This window comes from Phyllobates terribilis, unplaced genomic scaffold, assembly GCF_046119375.1.
Source record: "Phyllobates terribilis strain yellow unplaced genomic scaffold, ASM4611937v1 Scaffold_11__3_contigs__length_659146591, whole genome shotgun sequence".
In the NCBI taxonomy this organism is placed as follows: domain Eukaryota; kingdom Metazoa; phylum Chordata; class Amphibia; order Anura; family Dendrobatidae; genus Phyllobates; species Phyllobates terribilis.
Window position 1 is genome coordinate 374,341,027 of NW_027362771.1, and position 18,365 is coordinate 374,359,391.

Here is an 18,365-nt window from a genome sequence, read left to right on the forward strand (position 1 = left end):
GATTACAATGACTGAAAATAGCTGTATACACAGCTGATGATACAGGATCTACCATTCACAATAGATGATGTCACAACTCCTGCTCTCAGTTTTTTCACAATGATCGTTGCACACGCTTATTAGATGCTTTGATACAAAAAATGTCTGAGTCAGCCTGTTGCTGCTAATGTGCATGTGAATTTCATGAAAGAACCAGAAGCATGAGTCTGGAAAAGCCCCAGTGGCCACAATGAAAGTTGGAATATTTTTATTTTTTTTTAAATATAAATCATGATATGAAAAAAAATATATATATTAAATATGCTTTCAAAATATATTAATAATAAACACCTGATTATGAGCAGTATATTATTTTCTGATTCCCTTTAAAATGAAGTTTTCCTGGTTTTACCTGTTATTGATTTAGGTTACAAAGGATGTTATTAAAGAGTTTGCTGCAGATGGTGTCAAATACCTGGAGTTACGGAGCACACCAAGAGAGTCTTCCACAGGTACCATCTTTTGTCTATTTCATTGTAGGTATTTTTAGGAAGAATTACATAAATGTTGTGATCACCTTATGATCAAAGCAACAGACAATTGATATGTTGTCTGGCCCGTGTGTTCACCGGATGGATGAATTCATGCAATTACTTAATCTCCTTGCAGGGATGACAAAGCGAACATATGTGGAGACTGTTCTTGAAGGGATAAAGCAGTGTAAGGCTGAGGAAGTGGACATCGATGTTAGGTACGCCTCGCTCAGCGGTTTCGCTCTATTACAACTCTTTGTGGGTATTTTCACTTATTAAGAGTACTCACTTTGTTCTGTTACTTAAAGAAAGCCAGGGCGTATTTTAATGCAAAGGGCCTTGTATGTTTTCATCATATAAATTTCTATATAACCTTGTTATTTCTCTGTTTCTCACTTTTTTCAGATTCTTACTCGCAATTGACAGAAGAGGTGGTCCAACAGTTGCAAAAGAAACTGTAAAACTAGCTGAAGAATTTTTCCATTCTACCAGTGACCTTGTTCTAGGCCTGGACCTCAGCGGCGACCCAACTGTGAGTTCTGTGTACTCCATGTGCTGACATTTGCTATACCTCATGACTAATGTTGTTGACCAGTTTTACAGATGATATTTATCCCTACTTTGTGCTTGACTAAAGGTGTTTTCTAACTTTTTCTAGTTATGCAACTAATGTAATTGATGTTTCAATCCATTTAAAGTGTTCATGATCTATCCTTGCAGTCAGTTAGCTCAAACATTTTTATTTACAGTTAGGGTTTGTTCACACGTATCTTTTTTGCTGCTTTTTTTCCCCACATGAAATAAGTGGAGTATTGGTAGGAAAAACACTGCATACGTTTCTTATTGATGAGGTTTTTGATGCTTTCTTCAAGTGCCAATGATTTACATTGTATCACCCAGAGGAGGAGGAGTAACACTGGTGGGTGTGGACCCACTGCGCACGGGCCAGGCTTACCCTCTAGGTGCGTGACTACTGGGTGTTCACTAGAGCCTTTTATGGTGAGGATAAGCTTGGCCGCTGGTAGTCACCAAGTACCACTCCATGGCAGTTCCCTAGTTGGCAGCAGCTGACCAGAGGCTCAGAGACATGGGTATGTGGTACAGGTGGACGGAGGCAAAGACGTGGTCAGACAATTCGAGGTCAGGGCAGGCAATATGAATTCATAGAATGTTAGAATTGGAAGGGACCTCCGGGGTAATCGTGTCCAACTCCCTGCTCAATGCAGGATTCACTAAACCATCTCAGACAGATGTCTGTCCAGCTTCTGTTTGAAGACGTCCATTGAAGGAGAACTCACCACCTCTCGTTGCAGCCTGTTTCACTCACTGATCACCCTCACTGTCAAAAAGTTTTTTCTGATATCTACCGTATTTTTCGGACTATAAGATGCACTTTTTCCCTCCAAAATATTGGAGGAAAATGGGGGGTGCGTCTTATAGTCCGAATGTTGGGGGCTGGGGTATATATATATGTGGGGTGTGGGGGGGAGCGGTAGCAGTGGAGGAGCGGGGCACAAGAGGCTGCAGCCTACACTGTCCCCGCTGCTAAAGAAAATGAATATTCACTGCTCCCCACGCCCATGGGGTGTGGGGAGCACTGAATATTCATGCTCCTTAATAGCGGCACACAGTGTAGCCGCGCTGCGGACCCTGCTGCTGCCGGAATCGCCTGTGCCCGCTGTTAAAGGGCATGAATATTCAACCTCTCTCCACACCCATGGGCGTGGGGAGGGGTGAATATTCATGCCCTTTAATAAGCGGGCACACGAGATAGCAGCAGCAGGACCCGCAGCGCAGCTCGCTGTGTGCTGGCTATGAAGGAGAGTGAAGTCACTGCTCCCCGCGCACACAGACCCGGCGTGGGGAGCAGTGACTTCCGGCAGCTGATCTCTCCTTGTGAGCCACGCATGGCAGTGACGTCATGCGCGGCTCACATGGAGAGATCAGTGCAGACAGACAGGACGCAGCGCTGGTGGAGAGAAGAAAGGTGAGTAGGAGTGTTTATTTTTTTTTTATGTGCAGCATGATGGGGATTAGGGGTGCCATGCATACCAGGATGGGGATTAGGGGGACCATGCATACCAGGATAGGGATGAGGGGTGCCATGCATACCAGGACAAGGATGAGGGGTGCCATGCATACCTGGACTGGGATGAGGGGTGCCATGCATACCAGGACAAGGATGAGGGGTGCCATGCATACCAGAACAGGGATGAGGGGTGCCATGCATACCAGGATGGGGATTGCTGTGCCATGCATACCAGGATATGGATTAGGGGTGCCATGCATACCAGGATAGGGATGAGGGTTGCCATGCATACCAGGACAGGGATGAGGGGTTCCATGCATACCAGGACAGGGATGAGGGGTGCCATGCATACCAGGACAGGGATGAGGGGTGCCATGCATACCAGGACAGGGATGAGGGGTGCCATGCATACCAGGACAGGGATGAGGGGTGCCATGCATACCAGGACAGGGATGAGGGGTGCCATGCATACCAGGATAGGGATGAGGGTTGCCATGCATGCCAGGACAGGGATGAGGGGTGCCATGCATACTAGGATAAGGATGAGGGGTGCCATGCATACCAGGATGGAGGGGTTCCATGCATACCAGGATGGAGGGATGCCAGGCATACCAGGATGGGGATGGGGACCACATATAAAAGGAAGGGGGGGGCATATATACCAGGATGGGGGATATTGTCAGAATTGGGGCACATTACCCCTATACCAGTGTCAGCAGAAGACCCCCTCCCCCTTAAAAGTGCATCATGACCACATTTTTTGCTTAAATTTTTTTTTTTAATTTTCCTCCTCTAAAACCTAGGTGCGTCTTATGGTCCGGTGTGTCTTATAGTCCGAAAAATACGGTAATCTGTATCTTGCAAACAGTTTCATCCCATTGCTTCTAGTCTTTCTTTGTGCAAATAACAATAAAGCTGATCCCTCTACAGTGTGACAGCCCTTGAGATATTTGTAGACAGCTATTAAGTCTCCTCTCCGTCTTCTTTTTTGCAAGCTAAACATTCCCAGATCCTTTAACCGTTCCTCATAGGACATTGTTAGAAGACCGGTCATCATTTTGGTCACTCTTCTCTGAACTTGCTCCAGTTTCTTTATGTCTTTTTTAAGATGTGGTGCCCAGAACTGGCCACGGTATTCCAGATGAGGTCTGACCAAAGAGGAGTAGACGGGGATAATTACTTCATGTGATCCAGACTCTATGCTTCTGTTAATGCAACTCAGAATTGTATTTGCCTTTTTGCTGCTGCATCACACTGTTGACTCATGTTCAGTCTGTGATCTATCAGGATACCCAAGTCTTTTTCACGTGCTGTTGCTTAGCCATATTTCTCCCATCCTGTATATGCTGAGCAGAGTGGTGACCGCAGGGAGTAAGGCGACGAGTCACCGGCGTGACATCCAATATCATTCTATCTCAAAAATATACTTGTGTTTTTATAGGTGGAAAGGCAACAACAAAAAAGCATGTAAACTTTCAATTGCATTTTTTAAGACCCTTGTTGATTTAAATGGGTAAAAAATTCAGCACAAGCGTTGCAAATAGGCTGAAAGAATTTATATACTGTGTTTTGAAATGCACCGAAAGCTATAAATCACAAGGAAAAAGTATGCAACATGAGATTTTAGCAATGTCGTCCATTTTTCTGCCACTGTACAATGCGATTATTTTTACGAAGGAAAATGTGTGAAAAAAAACACACATCAAGTATGTGTTTTTAGGGCCTGAAATCCTGCCTGAGTTATAGGATACTGACCTTGACACAGGTACATGACCTTCTAATGGCCAGACCTTAATGAAAATGACAAACAATTTTTTTTTGTCATTTTTTCATTTGAGCAGTTGAAATTTTTTGTCACTGGTAGAGCTGATCTGCGTCTGCTAAGAACCAGCAGCTCTGCTGTGCCATGTAGGAAGCTGACGATCATGAGTGACATTTCCCATGCTACTATTCACTACATGTCACTCATCAAGTACTATATAAGATGAAAAAGAGAAGACAGAAGTTGTGTATAAACCACCTTTATTTTCTCTGCAGGATCCCTGTCTTTTTATGATGGTAAGGAAACTTACCTGCGCCTGTTTTCATGCAGTGATGTTACTAGGGACTTGCCGGTCATTAAATTGTCATTATAAATAATTTCCTGAATACATTTAATTAGCAAATAACAATCCTTTTTTCCAAAAAGGTAAGCAATATAAAATTAACATGATTACTCTCTTGTTACACTGATAGAAACCTGTTCTAGAATGTTAACAAAACAGGTGTCAATGACCATGTGTGGTAAAGGATCCATCCCTCCATTCATGTGTAGGAAGGCATACTCCCAGTGAATATTTTAATCTAATAATGGGGGTAAGAAGAGGCTGCTCACACTACTATCCACCCTGTCTATCTGATCTAATACTGTAGGTACCATGAATGCTGAGGTACGAAGAGGCTGCTCACACTGCCGTCTACCCTGTCTATCTGATTTAATACTGCAGGTATCAGGGGTACTGAGGTAAAAACAGGCTGCTCACACTGCTCTCCACCCTGCCTATCAGATCTAATACTGTAGATACCGTGGATGCTGAGGTAAGAAGAGGCTGCTCACACTGCTCTCCACCCTGCCTATCAGATCTAATACTGTAGATACCGTGGATGCTGAGGTAAGAAGAGGCTGCTCACACTGCTCTCCACCCTGCCTATCAGAACTAATACTGTAGATACCGTGGATGCTGAGGTAAGAAGAGGCTGCTCACACTGCTCTCCACCCTGCCTATCAGATCTAATACTGCAGATACCGTGGATGCTGAGGTAAGAAGAGGCTGCTCACACTGCTCTCCACCCTGCCTATCAGATCTAATACTGTAGATACCGTGGATGCTGAGGTAAGAAGAGGCTGCTCACACTACTATCCACCCTGCCTATCAGATCTAATACTGTAGATACCGTGGATGCTGAGGTAAGAAGAGGCAGCTCACACTGCTGTCCACCCTGTCTATCTGATTTAACACTGCAGATACCAGGGGTACTGAGGTAAGAACAGGCTGCTCACAATGCTGTCCAACCTGTTTTTCTGATACAGTTCTGTAAATACCATGGCTGCTGAAGTAAAAAGAGGCTGCTCTCTTTCTGAATGACAATACATTATCTCCAGGTCACAGCAGTGGAGCTTTCTACTCCACAGGCACCTGTCCTTACATTCTCAGACAGGCTTCTGTCAGTGTAACAGGCAAATATTTAAATTCTATATTACCTCCCTATGTAAATTGATTGTGATTTATTAATGATAAGTATTTAGGAATTTATTTATAATGTAATATCCTTTTTAGATTTTTTTTTTTTAAATCCCAGCAAAACCCCTTTTAAATGTTAATTAAAGGGTTAACCATAAATCACCTAAGGAGACTTAGACAGTTTTCAGCCTCTTTGTATAAACAGTTATTGTTTCTATTTCCTAACAGCAAGCGAAAAATTCTACGAACCTGAAACCGATCAAGGCCAGAGCCATGTACTCTGTTTTCGATGTTGACCTGAACACAGAAGAGCTTTTATAGGAATACATTTTTTGTTTTGAAATGCTAAGTTTGAGATGTTTATGGTAGATAATAGCCCATGTAGCAACGTTGTACCTTCCTGCAGAACAGAGACAAAATGTATTCCTGAGCTCTTATCCTTGTGGAGGCCCCTGAGCTTGTTGCCTAGTGTCATAGAAGAACTTCATGACAAAAGTGGCCTTATCTCATATGTACCATCTGTTCCTAGAATGTAGGGTGAGGGAGATAGAACCGATGTTTGTTTTCTGTATACTATGTCTTGCATCCAAGAATGTGCGTAAAACACAAGCTATTTTATCAGCATCATGTGAAGGTACATACGTGTGAAACAAGGGCGGAAACTGACTGCTTGGGGCCCCTGTGCAAGAAATGTGTCTGGGCCCCCCAACTTTTATGGTGACAAAGCTACAGATGAGTATATATAGCCACACACACATATATACCTCTTACATAGTCTCCTTTATTATGTATATTGCTGCCCCTTATTACACACTGCCCTCTCTTGTTATGTACAGCACCGTCCCTTACATATTGGATTATCTATAGCCCCCTGTTCTTTATTACACACCGTCCTCTTTTGTTAGATATATAATGCAATGACGGCTGATGGAGCATGGGAAAGCTTCTTTTCTGATGGAGGAGCTGATGGACTGGTCTTCTGGTCACCGGCTGCTCCATCAGCCGTCATTTTAAATCTAACAAGAGACGACTTTAATGAAAGAGGGCGCTGTGAATAACAAAAATAACAAGAATGCGCTATGTAAGGGACAGCACTGTACATAAAAGCAGAGGAAGCTATATAATAAGAGACGGCACCATATATAGCTAGAGAGGATGGTGCATAATAAGGTACGGTGTTATATAGTATCGAAGATGATGAAACTATATTGCTAAGGATGGCCCCATCATTGCTCTCCCCAGCTCCATCATTGCTCTCTCCCAGCAACCTCCAACATTGCTCTCCCCATCCCCATAATTGCTCTCCCCATCCCCATATTTGCTCTCCCCATCCCCATCTTTGCTTTCCCCATCATTGCTCTCTCCCAGCAACCCCGTCATTGCTATCCCCATCATTGCTCTCACCATCCCCATCATTGCTCTACCCATCCTCACCATCCCCATCATTGCTCTCCCCATCCCCATCTTTGCTCTCCCCATCCTCATCTTTGCTTTCCCCATCCCCATCATTGCTCTCTCCCAGCAACCCCCGTCATTGCTCTCTCCGGCCCAGTCATTGCTCTCTCCGGTCCCGTCATTGCTCTCTCCGGCCCCGTCATTGATCTCCCTGGCCCCGTCATTGCTCTCCCCGGCCCCGTCATTGCTCTCCCCATCGCCACCATTGCTCTCCCTATTGCCACCATTGCTCTCCCCCACATGCTCCTGTTCCTCTCCCCAGTGTTTCAGTATAAAAAAAAAACAAAAAAAACACAACTTACCTCTCAGCCCGCTCCCATGCAGCATCCTCCTCGTTGCTGGAAACTTTCTCTCTGACCCAGTCAGTCGCGCGCTACATGATGACGTCATCAAGCAGTGCGGGCCTGTGTCGGGCATGAAGCAGAGGTGAGGACGGATCCCTCCAGTTCCACTGCCATTTTTCTCCTGTCAGCAGCGGAGCTGGAGGGATCGCTCCCTGCCCGCCGCATATGATGAGGGCAGTCTGGCCATGGGCCCCCCGGAGCCTGAGGCTCCGAGAAGCAGGCCAGATTGCCCTCAATATTAGCTGCCTGGCAAGGGCCCCTCTGCACCGCCGGGCCCCGGTGCAGTTGCACCAGCTACATCGGCGGTAGGTCCGACCCTGGTGTGAAATCATATCTATGGTTCTAAATACAAGTGTGGCTAAATAGAAAAAAACAAGGCAGAAAAAGATAGATCAAAAGTCTAATGTCCAGCACCTATTCTTCATTATTCAGACATAAAAATACAGCTTCGTGGTTCCAGACATACAGTCCTGGCCGAAAGTGTTGGCACCCTTGAAATTGTTCCAGAAAATGAAGTATTTCTGCCGGAAAATTATTGCAATATTGTATTGGAACAACACAAAACAACAGAGGAAAAAAAGGCGAATTGGACATCATTTCGAACACAACCCCAAAAATGGGCCAGACAAAATTGTTGGCACCTTTCCGAAATTTTGGGTAAACCACTTTGTTTCAAGCATGTGAAGCTTGTTCAAACTCACCTGTGGCAAGTAACAGGTGTGAGTAATATGAAAATCACACCTGACACCAGATAAAAAGGGAAGAACTTGACTCAATCTTTGCATTGTGTGTCTGTAGGTCCAATCTTTACGTTAGGTCCCGTTTTGCTTTTTTTCTCTTTTTTTTTTTTTTGTGTTGTTCCAATACATACAAAGAATAAACGTGTATAACAAAACGTGTAATTGTAATAATTTTGTGTCAGAAATACTTCATTTTATGGAACAATTTCAAGGGTGCCAACACTTTTGGTCATAACTATATGTATGTTTTAACACCAGTATGTATGGAACTAACATAAGTTGCTGTTTAACAACTTAAAGGGAACCTGACGTCTGATACATACTGTCCGATTAGCAGGCAACATGTATCAGACACTGACTGACACTAAAGACTAAAAAATAAAGTGAAAAGTAATACTAAAAAATAATAAAAGGGGCTGTGCCGGACTAAACAATTCATATCTGCAGGATAGGTCAACCATATAAGACTGGTAGGGGTCTCACACTCGGCACCGACACCAGTAAGCTGAAATCTTTTCCGGTAGCGGCTACATGCAATGTAAACTGTTTAGTGGCCTCCGCTGAGGAATGCACCTTATCTCCGATTTAAGTAAATGGGACATCCGGCTATTGCAGAACATTTCAGCAGAGCTGTGGTTGTGATGGGTGTGAATAGGTCATCAATTGCTTGATCTGGTTAATCCCTTTAAAAAAAATAAAAACAAGCATATTCGGTATCACAACATTTGAAAAGGTCCGATCTATCAAAATACAGTACAGACCAAAAGTTTGGACACACCTTCTCATTTAAAGATTTTTCTGTATTTTCATGACTATGAAAATTGTACATTCACACTGAAGGCATCAAAACTATGAATTAACACATGTGGAATTATATACTTAACAAAAAAGTGTGAAACAACTGTAAATATGTCTTATATTCTAGGTTCTTCAAAGTAGCCACCTTTTGCTTTGATGACTGCTTTGCACACTCTTGGCATTCTCTTGATGAGCTTCAAGAGGTAGTCACCGGAAATGGTTTTCACTTCACAGGTGTGCCCTGTCAGGTTTAATAAGTGGGATTTCTTGCCTTATAAATGGGGTTGGGACCATCAGTTGTGTTGTGCATAAGTCTGGTGGATACACAGCTGATAGTCCTATGGAATAGACTGTTAGAATTTGTATTATGGCAAGAAAAAAGCCGCTAAGTAAAGAAAAACGAGTGGCCATCATTACTTTAAGAAATGAAGGTCAGTCAGTCCGAAAAATTGGGCAAACTTTGAAAGTGTCCCCAAGTGCAGTTGCAAAAACCTTCAAGCGCTACAAAGAAACTGGTTCACATGAGGACTGCCCAAGGAAAGGAAGACCAAGAGTCACCTCTGCTTCTGAGGATAAGTTTATCCGAGTCACCGGCCTCAGAAATCGCAGGTTAATAGCAGCTCAGATTAGAGACCAGGTCAATGCCACACAGAGTTCTAGCAGCAGACACATCTCTTCAACAACTGTTAAGAGGAGACTTTGTGCAGCAGACCTTCACGGTAAAATAGCTGCTAGGAAACCACTGCTAAGGACAGGCAACAAGCAGAAGAGACTTGTCCATTCCTTGTATTCTTTAGCCCAAACATTAGACCAGTGGAAATCTGAGCTTTAGTCTGATGAGTCCAAATTTGAGATCTTTGCTTCCAACCACCGTGTCTTTGTGCGACGCACAAAAGGTGAACTGATGGACTCTACATGCCTGGTTCCCACCGTGAAGCATGGAGGAGGAGGTGTGATGGTGTGGGGGTGCTTTGCTGGTGACACTGTTAGGGATTTATTCAAAATTGAAGGCATACTGAATCAGCATGGCTACCACAGCATCTTGCAGCGGCATGCTATTCCATCCAGTTTGCGTTTAGTTGGACCATCATTTATTTTTCAACAGGACAATGACCCCAAACACACCTCCAGGCTGTGTAAGGGCTATTTGACCTAGTAGGAGAGTGATGGGGTGCTACACCAGATGACCTGGCCTCCACAGTCACCAGACCTGAACCCAATCGAGATGGTTTGGGGTGAGCTGGACCGCAGAGTGAAGACAAAGCCAACAAGTGCTAAGCATCTCTGGGAACTCCTTCAAGATTGTTGAAAGACCATTTCCGGTGACTACCTCTTGAAGCTCATCAAGAGAATGCCAAGAGTGTGCAAAGTAGTCATCAAAGCAAAAGGTGGCTACTTTGAAGAACCTAGAATATAAGACATATTTTCAGTTGTTTCACACTTTTTTGTCAAGTATATAATTCCACATGTGTTAATTCATAGTTTTGATGCCTTTAGTGTGAATGTACAATTTTCATAGTCATGAAAATACAGAAAAATCTTTAAATGAGAAGGTGTGTCCAAACTTTTGGTCTGTACTGTATAAAATTATTAAATTAATAAGGTAACCAAAAAGGCAACCATCAGAAGGAAAGAAATAAATTTAATTGCCAGAATTTCCATTTTTTTCGGTGAACTCTCTTCTCCCAAAAAATGTAATGCAGAGTGATCAAAAAGTCTTATGTACCCCACAATGATACCAACAAAAATTACTTCTTGCTGCTCCACATACTAAAAAACAAGCTCTCGTAAAGCTCACTGGCATCAAAATAAAAAATGATGGGTTTCGTGAAAATGGCAGCACAAACCAATTTTTTTTTTTTTGAGAAATTTTTTAAGCCACTAAAATAAGTTAAAAAAAACTATACACGTTTGGTATCGCTGTAATCGTACTGACCTGAAGAATCATGAATAAATGGAAGTAACAATTCATTTTCTTATCTTATTTATCACACTTAAGCCCCCCATACATATTAGAGTAATGTTGGCTGAACCCACTGATGACTATGGGATCAGCTGACAGTCTGCGCTTCAGACAGTTGATTGTTAGGGAAGTTAAGGTGTTTATTTTATTTTTCCTAAGATAAGCCGCATACACACGCGTCTGGCAGCAGCTCTCTTATAGAGAACCCAGGAGTGCTCCGCAGAGTAAGCGCTACTGTACAGTCATGGCCAAAAGTTTTGAGAATGACACCAAAATTATATTTTCACATGATCTGCTGGCCTCTGGTTTTTATTAGTGTTTGTCTGATGTTTATATCACATACAGAAATATAATTGCAATCATATTATGAGTACCAATAGGTTATATTGACAGTTAGAATGAGTTAATGCAGCAAGTCAATATTTGCAGTGTTGCCCCTTCTTCTTCAAGACCTCTGTAATTCTCCCTGGCATGCTCTCAATCAACTTTTGGACCAAATCCTGACTGATAGCAGTCCATTCTTGCATAATCAATGCTTGCATTTTGCCAGAATTTGTTGGTTTTTGTTTGTCCACCCGTCTCTTGATGATTGACCACAAGTTCTCAATGGGATTAAGATCTGGGGAGTTTCCAGGCCATGGACCCAAAATCTCTATGTTTTGTTCCATGAGCCATTTAGTTATCACCTTTGCTTTATGGCAAGGTGCTCCATCATGCTGGAAAAGGCATTGTTGGGCGCCAAACTGCTCTTTGACGGTTGGGAGTAGTTTCTCTTGGAGGACATTCTGGTACCATTCTTTATTCATGGCTGTGTTTTTAGGCAAGACTGTGAGTGAGCCGATTCCCTTGGCTGAGAAGCAACCCCACACATGAATGGTTTCAGGATGCTTTACAGTTGGCATGAGACAAGACTGGTGGTAGCGCTCACCTCTTCTTCTCCGAATAAGCTGTTTTCCAGATGTCCCAAACAATCGAAAAGGGGATTCATCAGAGAAAATGACTTTGCCCCAGTCCTCAGCAGTCCACTCCCTGTACCTTTTGCAGAATATCAGTCGGTCCCTGATGTTTTTTCTGGAGAGAAGTGGCTTCTTTGCTGCCCTCCTTGAAACTAGCCCTTGCTCAAAGAGTCTCCGCCTCACACTGCGTGCAGAAGCACTCACACCAGCCTGCTGGTAGTCCGATCCCGCAGCTGAAACAGTTTTAAGATACGGTCCTGGCGCTTGCTGGTCTTTCTTGGGCGCCCTGGAGCCTTTTTGACAACAATGGAAGCTCTCTCCTTGAAGTTCTTGATGATGCGATAGATTGTTGACTGAGGTGCAATCTTTGTAGCTGCGATACTCTTCCCTGTTAGTCCATTTTTGTGCATTGCAATGATGGCTGCACATGTTTCTTTAGAGATAACCATGGTTAACTGAAGAGAAACAATGATACCAAGAAACAGCCTCCTTTTAAAGTGTCCAGTGATGTCATTCTTACTTAATCATGACCGATTGATCGCCAGCCCTGTCCTCATCAACACCCACACCTGTGTTAATGGATCAATCACTAAAACGATGTTAGTTGCTCCTTTTAAGGCAGGACTGCAATGATGTTGAAATGTGTTTTGGGGGTTAAAGTTCATTTTCTGGGCAAATATTGACTTTGCAAGTACAGTAATTGCTGTTAAGCTGATCACTCTTTGACATTCAGGAGTATATGCAAATTGCCATTACAAAAAATGAAGCAGTAAACTTTGGAAAAATTACTATTTGTCTCATTCTCAATACTTTTGGCCATGACTGTATATGGGACAGTCGGGCTAGAGAGCCACCGGTCAAACTAACCAACTAGCCAACTAATGTGTATAGGGGGTGGGGGCTTTAGTTGCCATCAGCCAAGTTGAATCTAAACTTCGAACCCTTGTGATAATGTGGATTTGGTTAATATCTCTCAAATAGCAGCACCCCAAAAAATTTCTGTGTATGGTGGAATGGTGAAGAAAGAACCATTTCGCCATTCTTGCTTGAGTTTTTGTGTTTATGAAAATGACCTGTTAATTTTATTCTGCAGTTCAGTATGATTTTTTTCTATATCAAATATACACTGCTCAAAAAAATAAAGGGAACACTCAAATAACACATCCTAGATCTGAATGAATGAAATATTCTCATTGAATACTTTGTTCTGTACAAAGTTGAATGTGCTGACAACAAAATCACACAAAAATCATCAATGGAAATCAAATTTATTAACCAATGAAGGCCTGGATTTGGAGTCACCCCCAAAATTAAAGTGGAAAAACACACTACACTCTGCTCCAACTTTGATGTAATGTCCTTAAAACAAGGCAAAATGAGGTTCAGTATTGTGTGTGTGTTGCCTCCACGTCAGCACATTCAACTTTGTACAGAACAAAGTATTCAATGAGAATATTTCATTCATTCAGATCTAGGATGTGATATTTGAGTGTTCCCTTTATTTTTTTGAGCAGTGTATATTTTTTTACTGTTTTTAAAATAACTTTAAAAAATAGGGTTTTTTTGGTCGCCAGATTTTGAGCCCCTTAACTTTTTTATTTTTACATTGCTGCCTCAGTGACAATACAACTCCAGCACGTGAACGGTACCGCCAGTGATTGAGGGGACAGCACTGGATCGGCAGGGGGTAAGTATGGCTCATTTCCTTACAAAGAAAAACAAACAAACAAGAGAAACCTCTTATGATAAAACTGTCTAAAACTATAGGAAATCTTTTTGAATTCAGAAGAATATATCAATGTGGGAAAGTTTTCTGATTTGAGTGGTGTTTCTGTTGTGTCACTGGTATCTGAGTAGACTGGATGGGTGTAGAACGATAATGATGGCTTTAATGACTTTAGGTTGGACATGGAAAAGACTTCATGGGTCCACTCACTGAAGCTAGAAGGTCTGGCCTCAAACTAGCTCTTCACTTGTCTGAGGTATTTCATATATTCAAGATATGATAGATGTGTGTATGTTTAGTTTAGATTTGTATATACTGTATGTATATATTGAAGGGATTTTCTTGTTTTTGAAAATCCCTCTTCCCCACCCAGTTTTATAAAAGTATCACTATTGCAGTTTTGTCCCATTTTCACCAAAAAAAATATAAGACACTAATTGCATTGTGATACCATAATTAAGTGTTTATTGCTAAAATCTTGGTTGCAGAAAAGGAAACAAAATATTTTGATAAAGTATAAAATAATAAATTAAGAATGTATCATTCCTAAAGATGAAAAAGGCCTTTGTCCTAGCATTCAATAAGTAAACCTCCACCCAAAAACAAGGCCATATAACTCATGTTTCCAAATGATAGGCAGGAACATTGTAATTGTAAGTGTGTAATTGGACTGCAGTAGAATGATTGATGCTGATTCCTGATATATCGGTAACTTAATGATTATAGGTGCCCAGTCAAGAAGAGGAGACTGTGCTTCTACTTGGACTTCCACCAGACAGAATAGGACACGGAACTTTCCTTTGTAACTCTCCAAATATTGTTGAAGTGGTTAAGGAACATCGCATACCCATGGGTAGGTATTATCTTTCTGCTTTTGTATATTTAAATGGCATATACCGTTGTATGATAGTAAAGTACATCATTGCTTTATGCGCCATTAATGATATGCTGTGTAGATCAAGTAATAGTACTGTATGATACATTGAGATAAATCTGCAGGGATTTTATGTTTCATGACTAGTGTTGAGCGAACATGCTCGACACTGCTCGGTACTCGCCCGAGCATCACGCTACTCGGGATGTTCGGCGAGCACCGAGCATTTCCGGGTTACTCGGGCGGGAGCTCGGGTCTCCGCCCTGCATGTTTGGCGCTCTTTACAGAGCCAATGAACATGCAGGGATTGCCAGCCAGTCACTGTAATGCCGCAGCCATGTTGTTTGTGGGCATTACAGTGATTGGCTGGCCGCACAGCGTCACCTCGAGTATTTAAAACCGGGCGCTGCCATCTTTGACACAGTCGCTCCGGATCAGACAGTGTAGGGACAGCGCTGCTGATTTAGGGAGAGATATAAACTGCGAAATAGTTAGTGTAGGGTCTGTAAAGGCTGCCAGATCAAACAAACAGTCCTTCTCAGGACTAATATCCATCCCAGATATCTGGCAGGCAGGCTGTATAGGAGACGCAGTGGTTATACCAGCAAACGCTGCATTACAGTCCTGTGTGCTGCTCCTGTTGCTGAAATTGCTGGACTTAGCTCCAGGTCTCAGGGGACAGGAAAAATCCTTTTTTTTTTCATCTAAATCCTCTTTTTTTTTTTTTTCCTCACACTGTACAAATACCCGTCTTATTAACCTTTTGGTGTCCCCCCACCCCCCCCCCCCCAAAAAAAAAAAGCATGTCTCTGATTTTTCAGACACAAATATATCTGTTGAAAATAGTCTGGTGTAGGCTAGAGAAACAGAAGTGTTGTTTTGCACTTCCACGGTTCAAACCTCTGTATTATCCACTTTTGGGCCATTTGTATCTAAAAAAAAAAAAACTGTTTGAGTGTGTCGCTCACTGTTCAGCCGCAAATATATCTATTTAAAAAAGTCTGGTATACCCCAGTAAACAATAACTGTGGTTTTGCCATCCCACGCTAAAAAAAATCTCTGTTATTCAGGTTTTGGTATATTTTCCGTAAAGAAAAACAGTAGTGTCTCCTGACTGTTGTGACACAAAAATATATCTGTTGAAAATAGTCTGGTGTAGGCCAGACAAATCCCAGTGTGGTTTTGCAGTTCCACGGGTCAAATCTCTGTACTATCCAGTTTTGGGCCTTTGGTATCTAAAAAAACACAGTTTGAGTGTGTCGCTCACTGTTCAGCCGCAAATCTATATATTTAAAAAAGTCTGGTATACCCCAGTAAACAATAACTGTGGTTTTGCCATCCCACGGTAAAAAATCTCTATTATTCAGGTTTTGGTATTTTTTACGTAAAGAAAAACAGTAATAGTTTCTCCCTGATTGTTCAGATTGTTTAAAAGAGTCGGGTGTAGGCCAGAGAAATAGAACTGTGGTTTTCCTCTTCCACGTTTCTAATCTACTTTTCATTACCCTTTTTCCATTGATAGTGCAAGTGTAAGCTACTTTACTTTCTTTACAATGGGCAAGGCGCGTGGCTAGGGACGCGAAAGTGGACATTCTGGTGATGGTTCGTGCAGAGGACGGGGCCGTGGCCAAGGTGAAAATGTGCCACAACCAACAGCCACATCTTCTCTCTCCCACTTCTTGACCGAATTACTAGGGAAGCACAGAACAACACCAGTATTGAGAACTGATCAGTGTGAACAGGTTATTAATTGGATAGCAGACAATACTTCCAGTTACCTGGGCACCATCCCCTCCGGTCTGTCTTCCACACGGTCAACTCTTAGTAGCCGTGAGTCTCGACCTGATGCTCCTTCCTCCCACCATGCCGAGTGTCGTCAGACAGCAATTGATCCCACACTTGGACACTCTGAAGAGCTGTTCACTGGTCCATTTCCATATTTGTGCCCCTCTCCTGATACGCTTGAAGTGGTGGAAGAGGAGATCCCATGTAGCGATGCCCAAATATTTGAACAGCCACGGCCACAGGAAGTCGACGCTGGCAATTTGTCATAAGAGGTGGACGATGACGAGACACAATTGCCAGGAAGTGAGGAGGAGCATCGTGGTGCGCAAGGGGAAGAGGAGGTGGTGGTGGATGATCTAGTAACTGACCCAACGTGGCAGGAGGACATGCAGAGTGAGGACAGCAGCACACAGGGAGAGGGAGGCAGAGTACCCCAACAGGCAGGAAGAAGCAGTGTGGTGGCTGCAGACAGAAGGCGGGCAACCGTTCCCCGTAACACCAACACGAGGGACGTTGCCAGTACAAGCGGTAGGTCTTCCAGAGTCTGGAATTTTTTTAAAGACTCTGCTGATAACCCCAAAAAGGCCATATGTTCCACCTGCCATGCCAGCATCAGCAGGGGTGACCAAAACTACCAGCCTGACCACCACCAGCATGATCAGGCACATGGCAGCAAAGCACCCGACTTTGTGGGGCGAAACCCAGGGTCCACGACCAGTGTCAGCGGGTGTCACCACTGCTTCTTCCACTGTTGTGCATGCAATAGAACCCCCTGTTGTGTGTGCAAGGCAATCACCTGTCCATACTGCATGTAAAGATGCCCCCTCCTCTCAGTCTTCACTTGTTATGGCAGCTTCTCAAGAAACAGCATCCACGTCCACGTCCCACCGCAGCGTTCAATTGTCCATATCCCAGACCTTTGAACGAAAGCGGAAATTCGCAGCTAACGCCCCACAGGCCACAGTCCTAAATTCGCACATTTCACGACTGCTTGCATTGGAAATGCTGCCTTTTAGGCTGGTGGAGACGGAATCCTTCCGCAATCTTATGGCGGTGGCCGTCCCTCGGTACTCGGTCCCCAGCCGACACTATTTTGCCCGGTGTGCCATCCTCGCACTACACAAGCACGTGTCCCAAAGCATCTGCCGTGCCCTCAACAACGCAGTTACTGGGAGAGAGTCCACCTGACAACAGACACGTGGACAAGTGCTTGTGGCCAGGGACGGTACATCTCTCTGACGGCACACTGGGTAAACATAGTGGAAGCTGGGACCCAGTCGGACCTTGGGACGGAACACGTCCTCCCCACACCGAGGATTGCGGGCCCTATGTCAGTCATAGTTGCCCCCACAGTGTATAGCTCCTGCGCATCATCCTCCTCCTCCTCCTCCTCATGTTCAGCCTCCATCTCAGATATCACCACATCAATTACAAGCTGGAAGCACTGCAGTACTGCCTCCGCCAAGCGGAAACAGGCTGTGATGAAACTCTTAAGCTTAGGTGATAAACCTCACACTGCTTGTGAGTTGTGGACAGCTGTGAAAAAGCAGGCAGATCTGTGGCTGAGACCGCTGAACCTACATCCCGGCATGGTCGTGTGTGACAATGGCCGTAACCGGGTGGCGGCTCTGAGGCGAGGTGAGATCACACACGTACCATGCCTGGCTCATGTGCTTAACTTCGTGGTTCAGCGGTTTCTTAAATCGTACCCCGAGTTGCCAGATCTGCTCGTGAAAGTACGCCGCCTGTCAGCTCATTTTCGCAAGTCGGCTACAGCTTCCGCCGCCCTTGCTGTGTTGCAGCAGCGTTTGCAGCTTCCGGCACACCGACTGGTGTGTGATGTCCCCACACGTTGGAACTCTACCCTCCACATGTTGCAAAGGATTTGTGAGCAGAAGAGAGCAGTTGTGGAGTACCAGATGCAACAAGGCCGTCGATATTCAGGTCAGACTCCACACATAA

General features: G+C 43.7%; 1 protein-coding gene across 2 annotated transcripts in view; it reads left to right on the forward strand.

Moving 5' to 3' along the window:
- MAPDA (N6-Methyl-AMP deaminase) overlaps positions 1 to 18,365 on the forward strand; it is a 52,955-nt gene that overhangs the window by 18,155 nt on the left and 16,435 nt on the right. Inside the window, exons 4-8 of one of the 2 annotated variants that reach the window (XM_073650814.1) lie at positions 407 to 491; positions 649 to 730; positions 918 to 1,044; positions 13,920 to 14,000; positions 14,471 to 14,597. In XM_073650814.1, coding sequence (XP_073506915.1) covers positions 407 to 491; positions 649 to 730; positions 918 to 1,044; positions 13,920 to 14,000; positions 14,471 to 14,597 — 502 coding nt within the window. The remainder of the gene's footprint in view (positions 1 to 406; positions 492 to 648; positions 731 to 917; positions 1,045 to 13,919; positions 14,001 to 14,470; positions 14,598 to 18,365) is intronic. The other variant, XM_073650815.1, reaches the window with a different exon arrangement.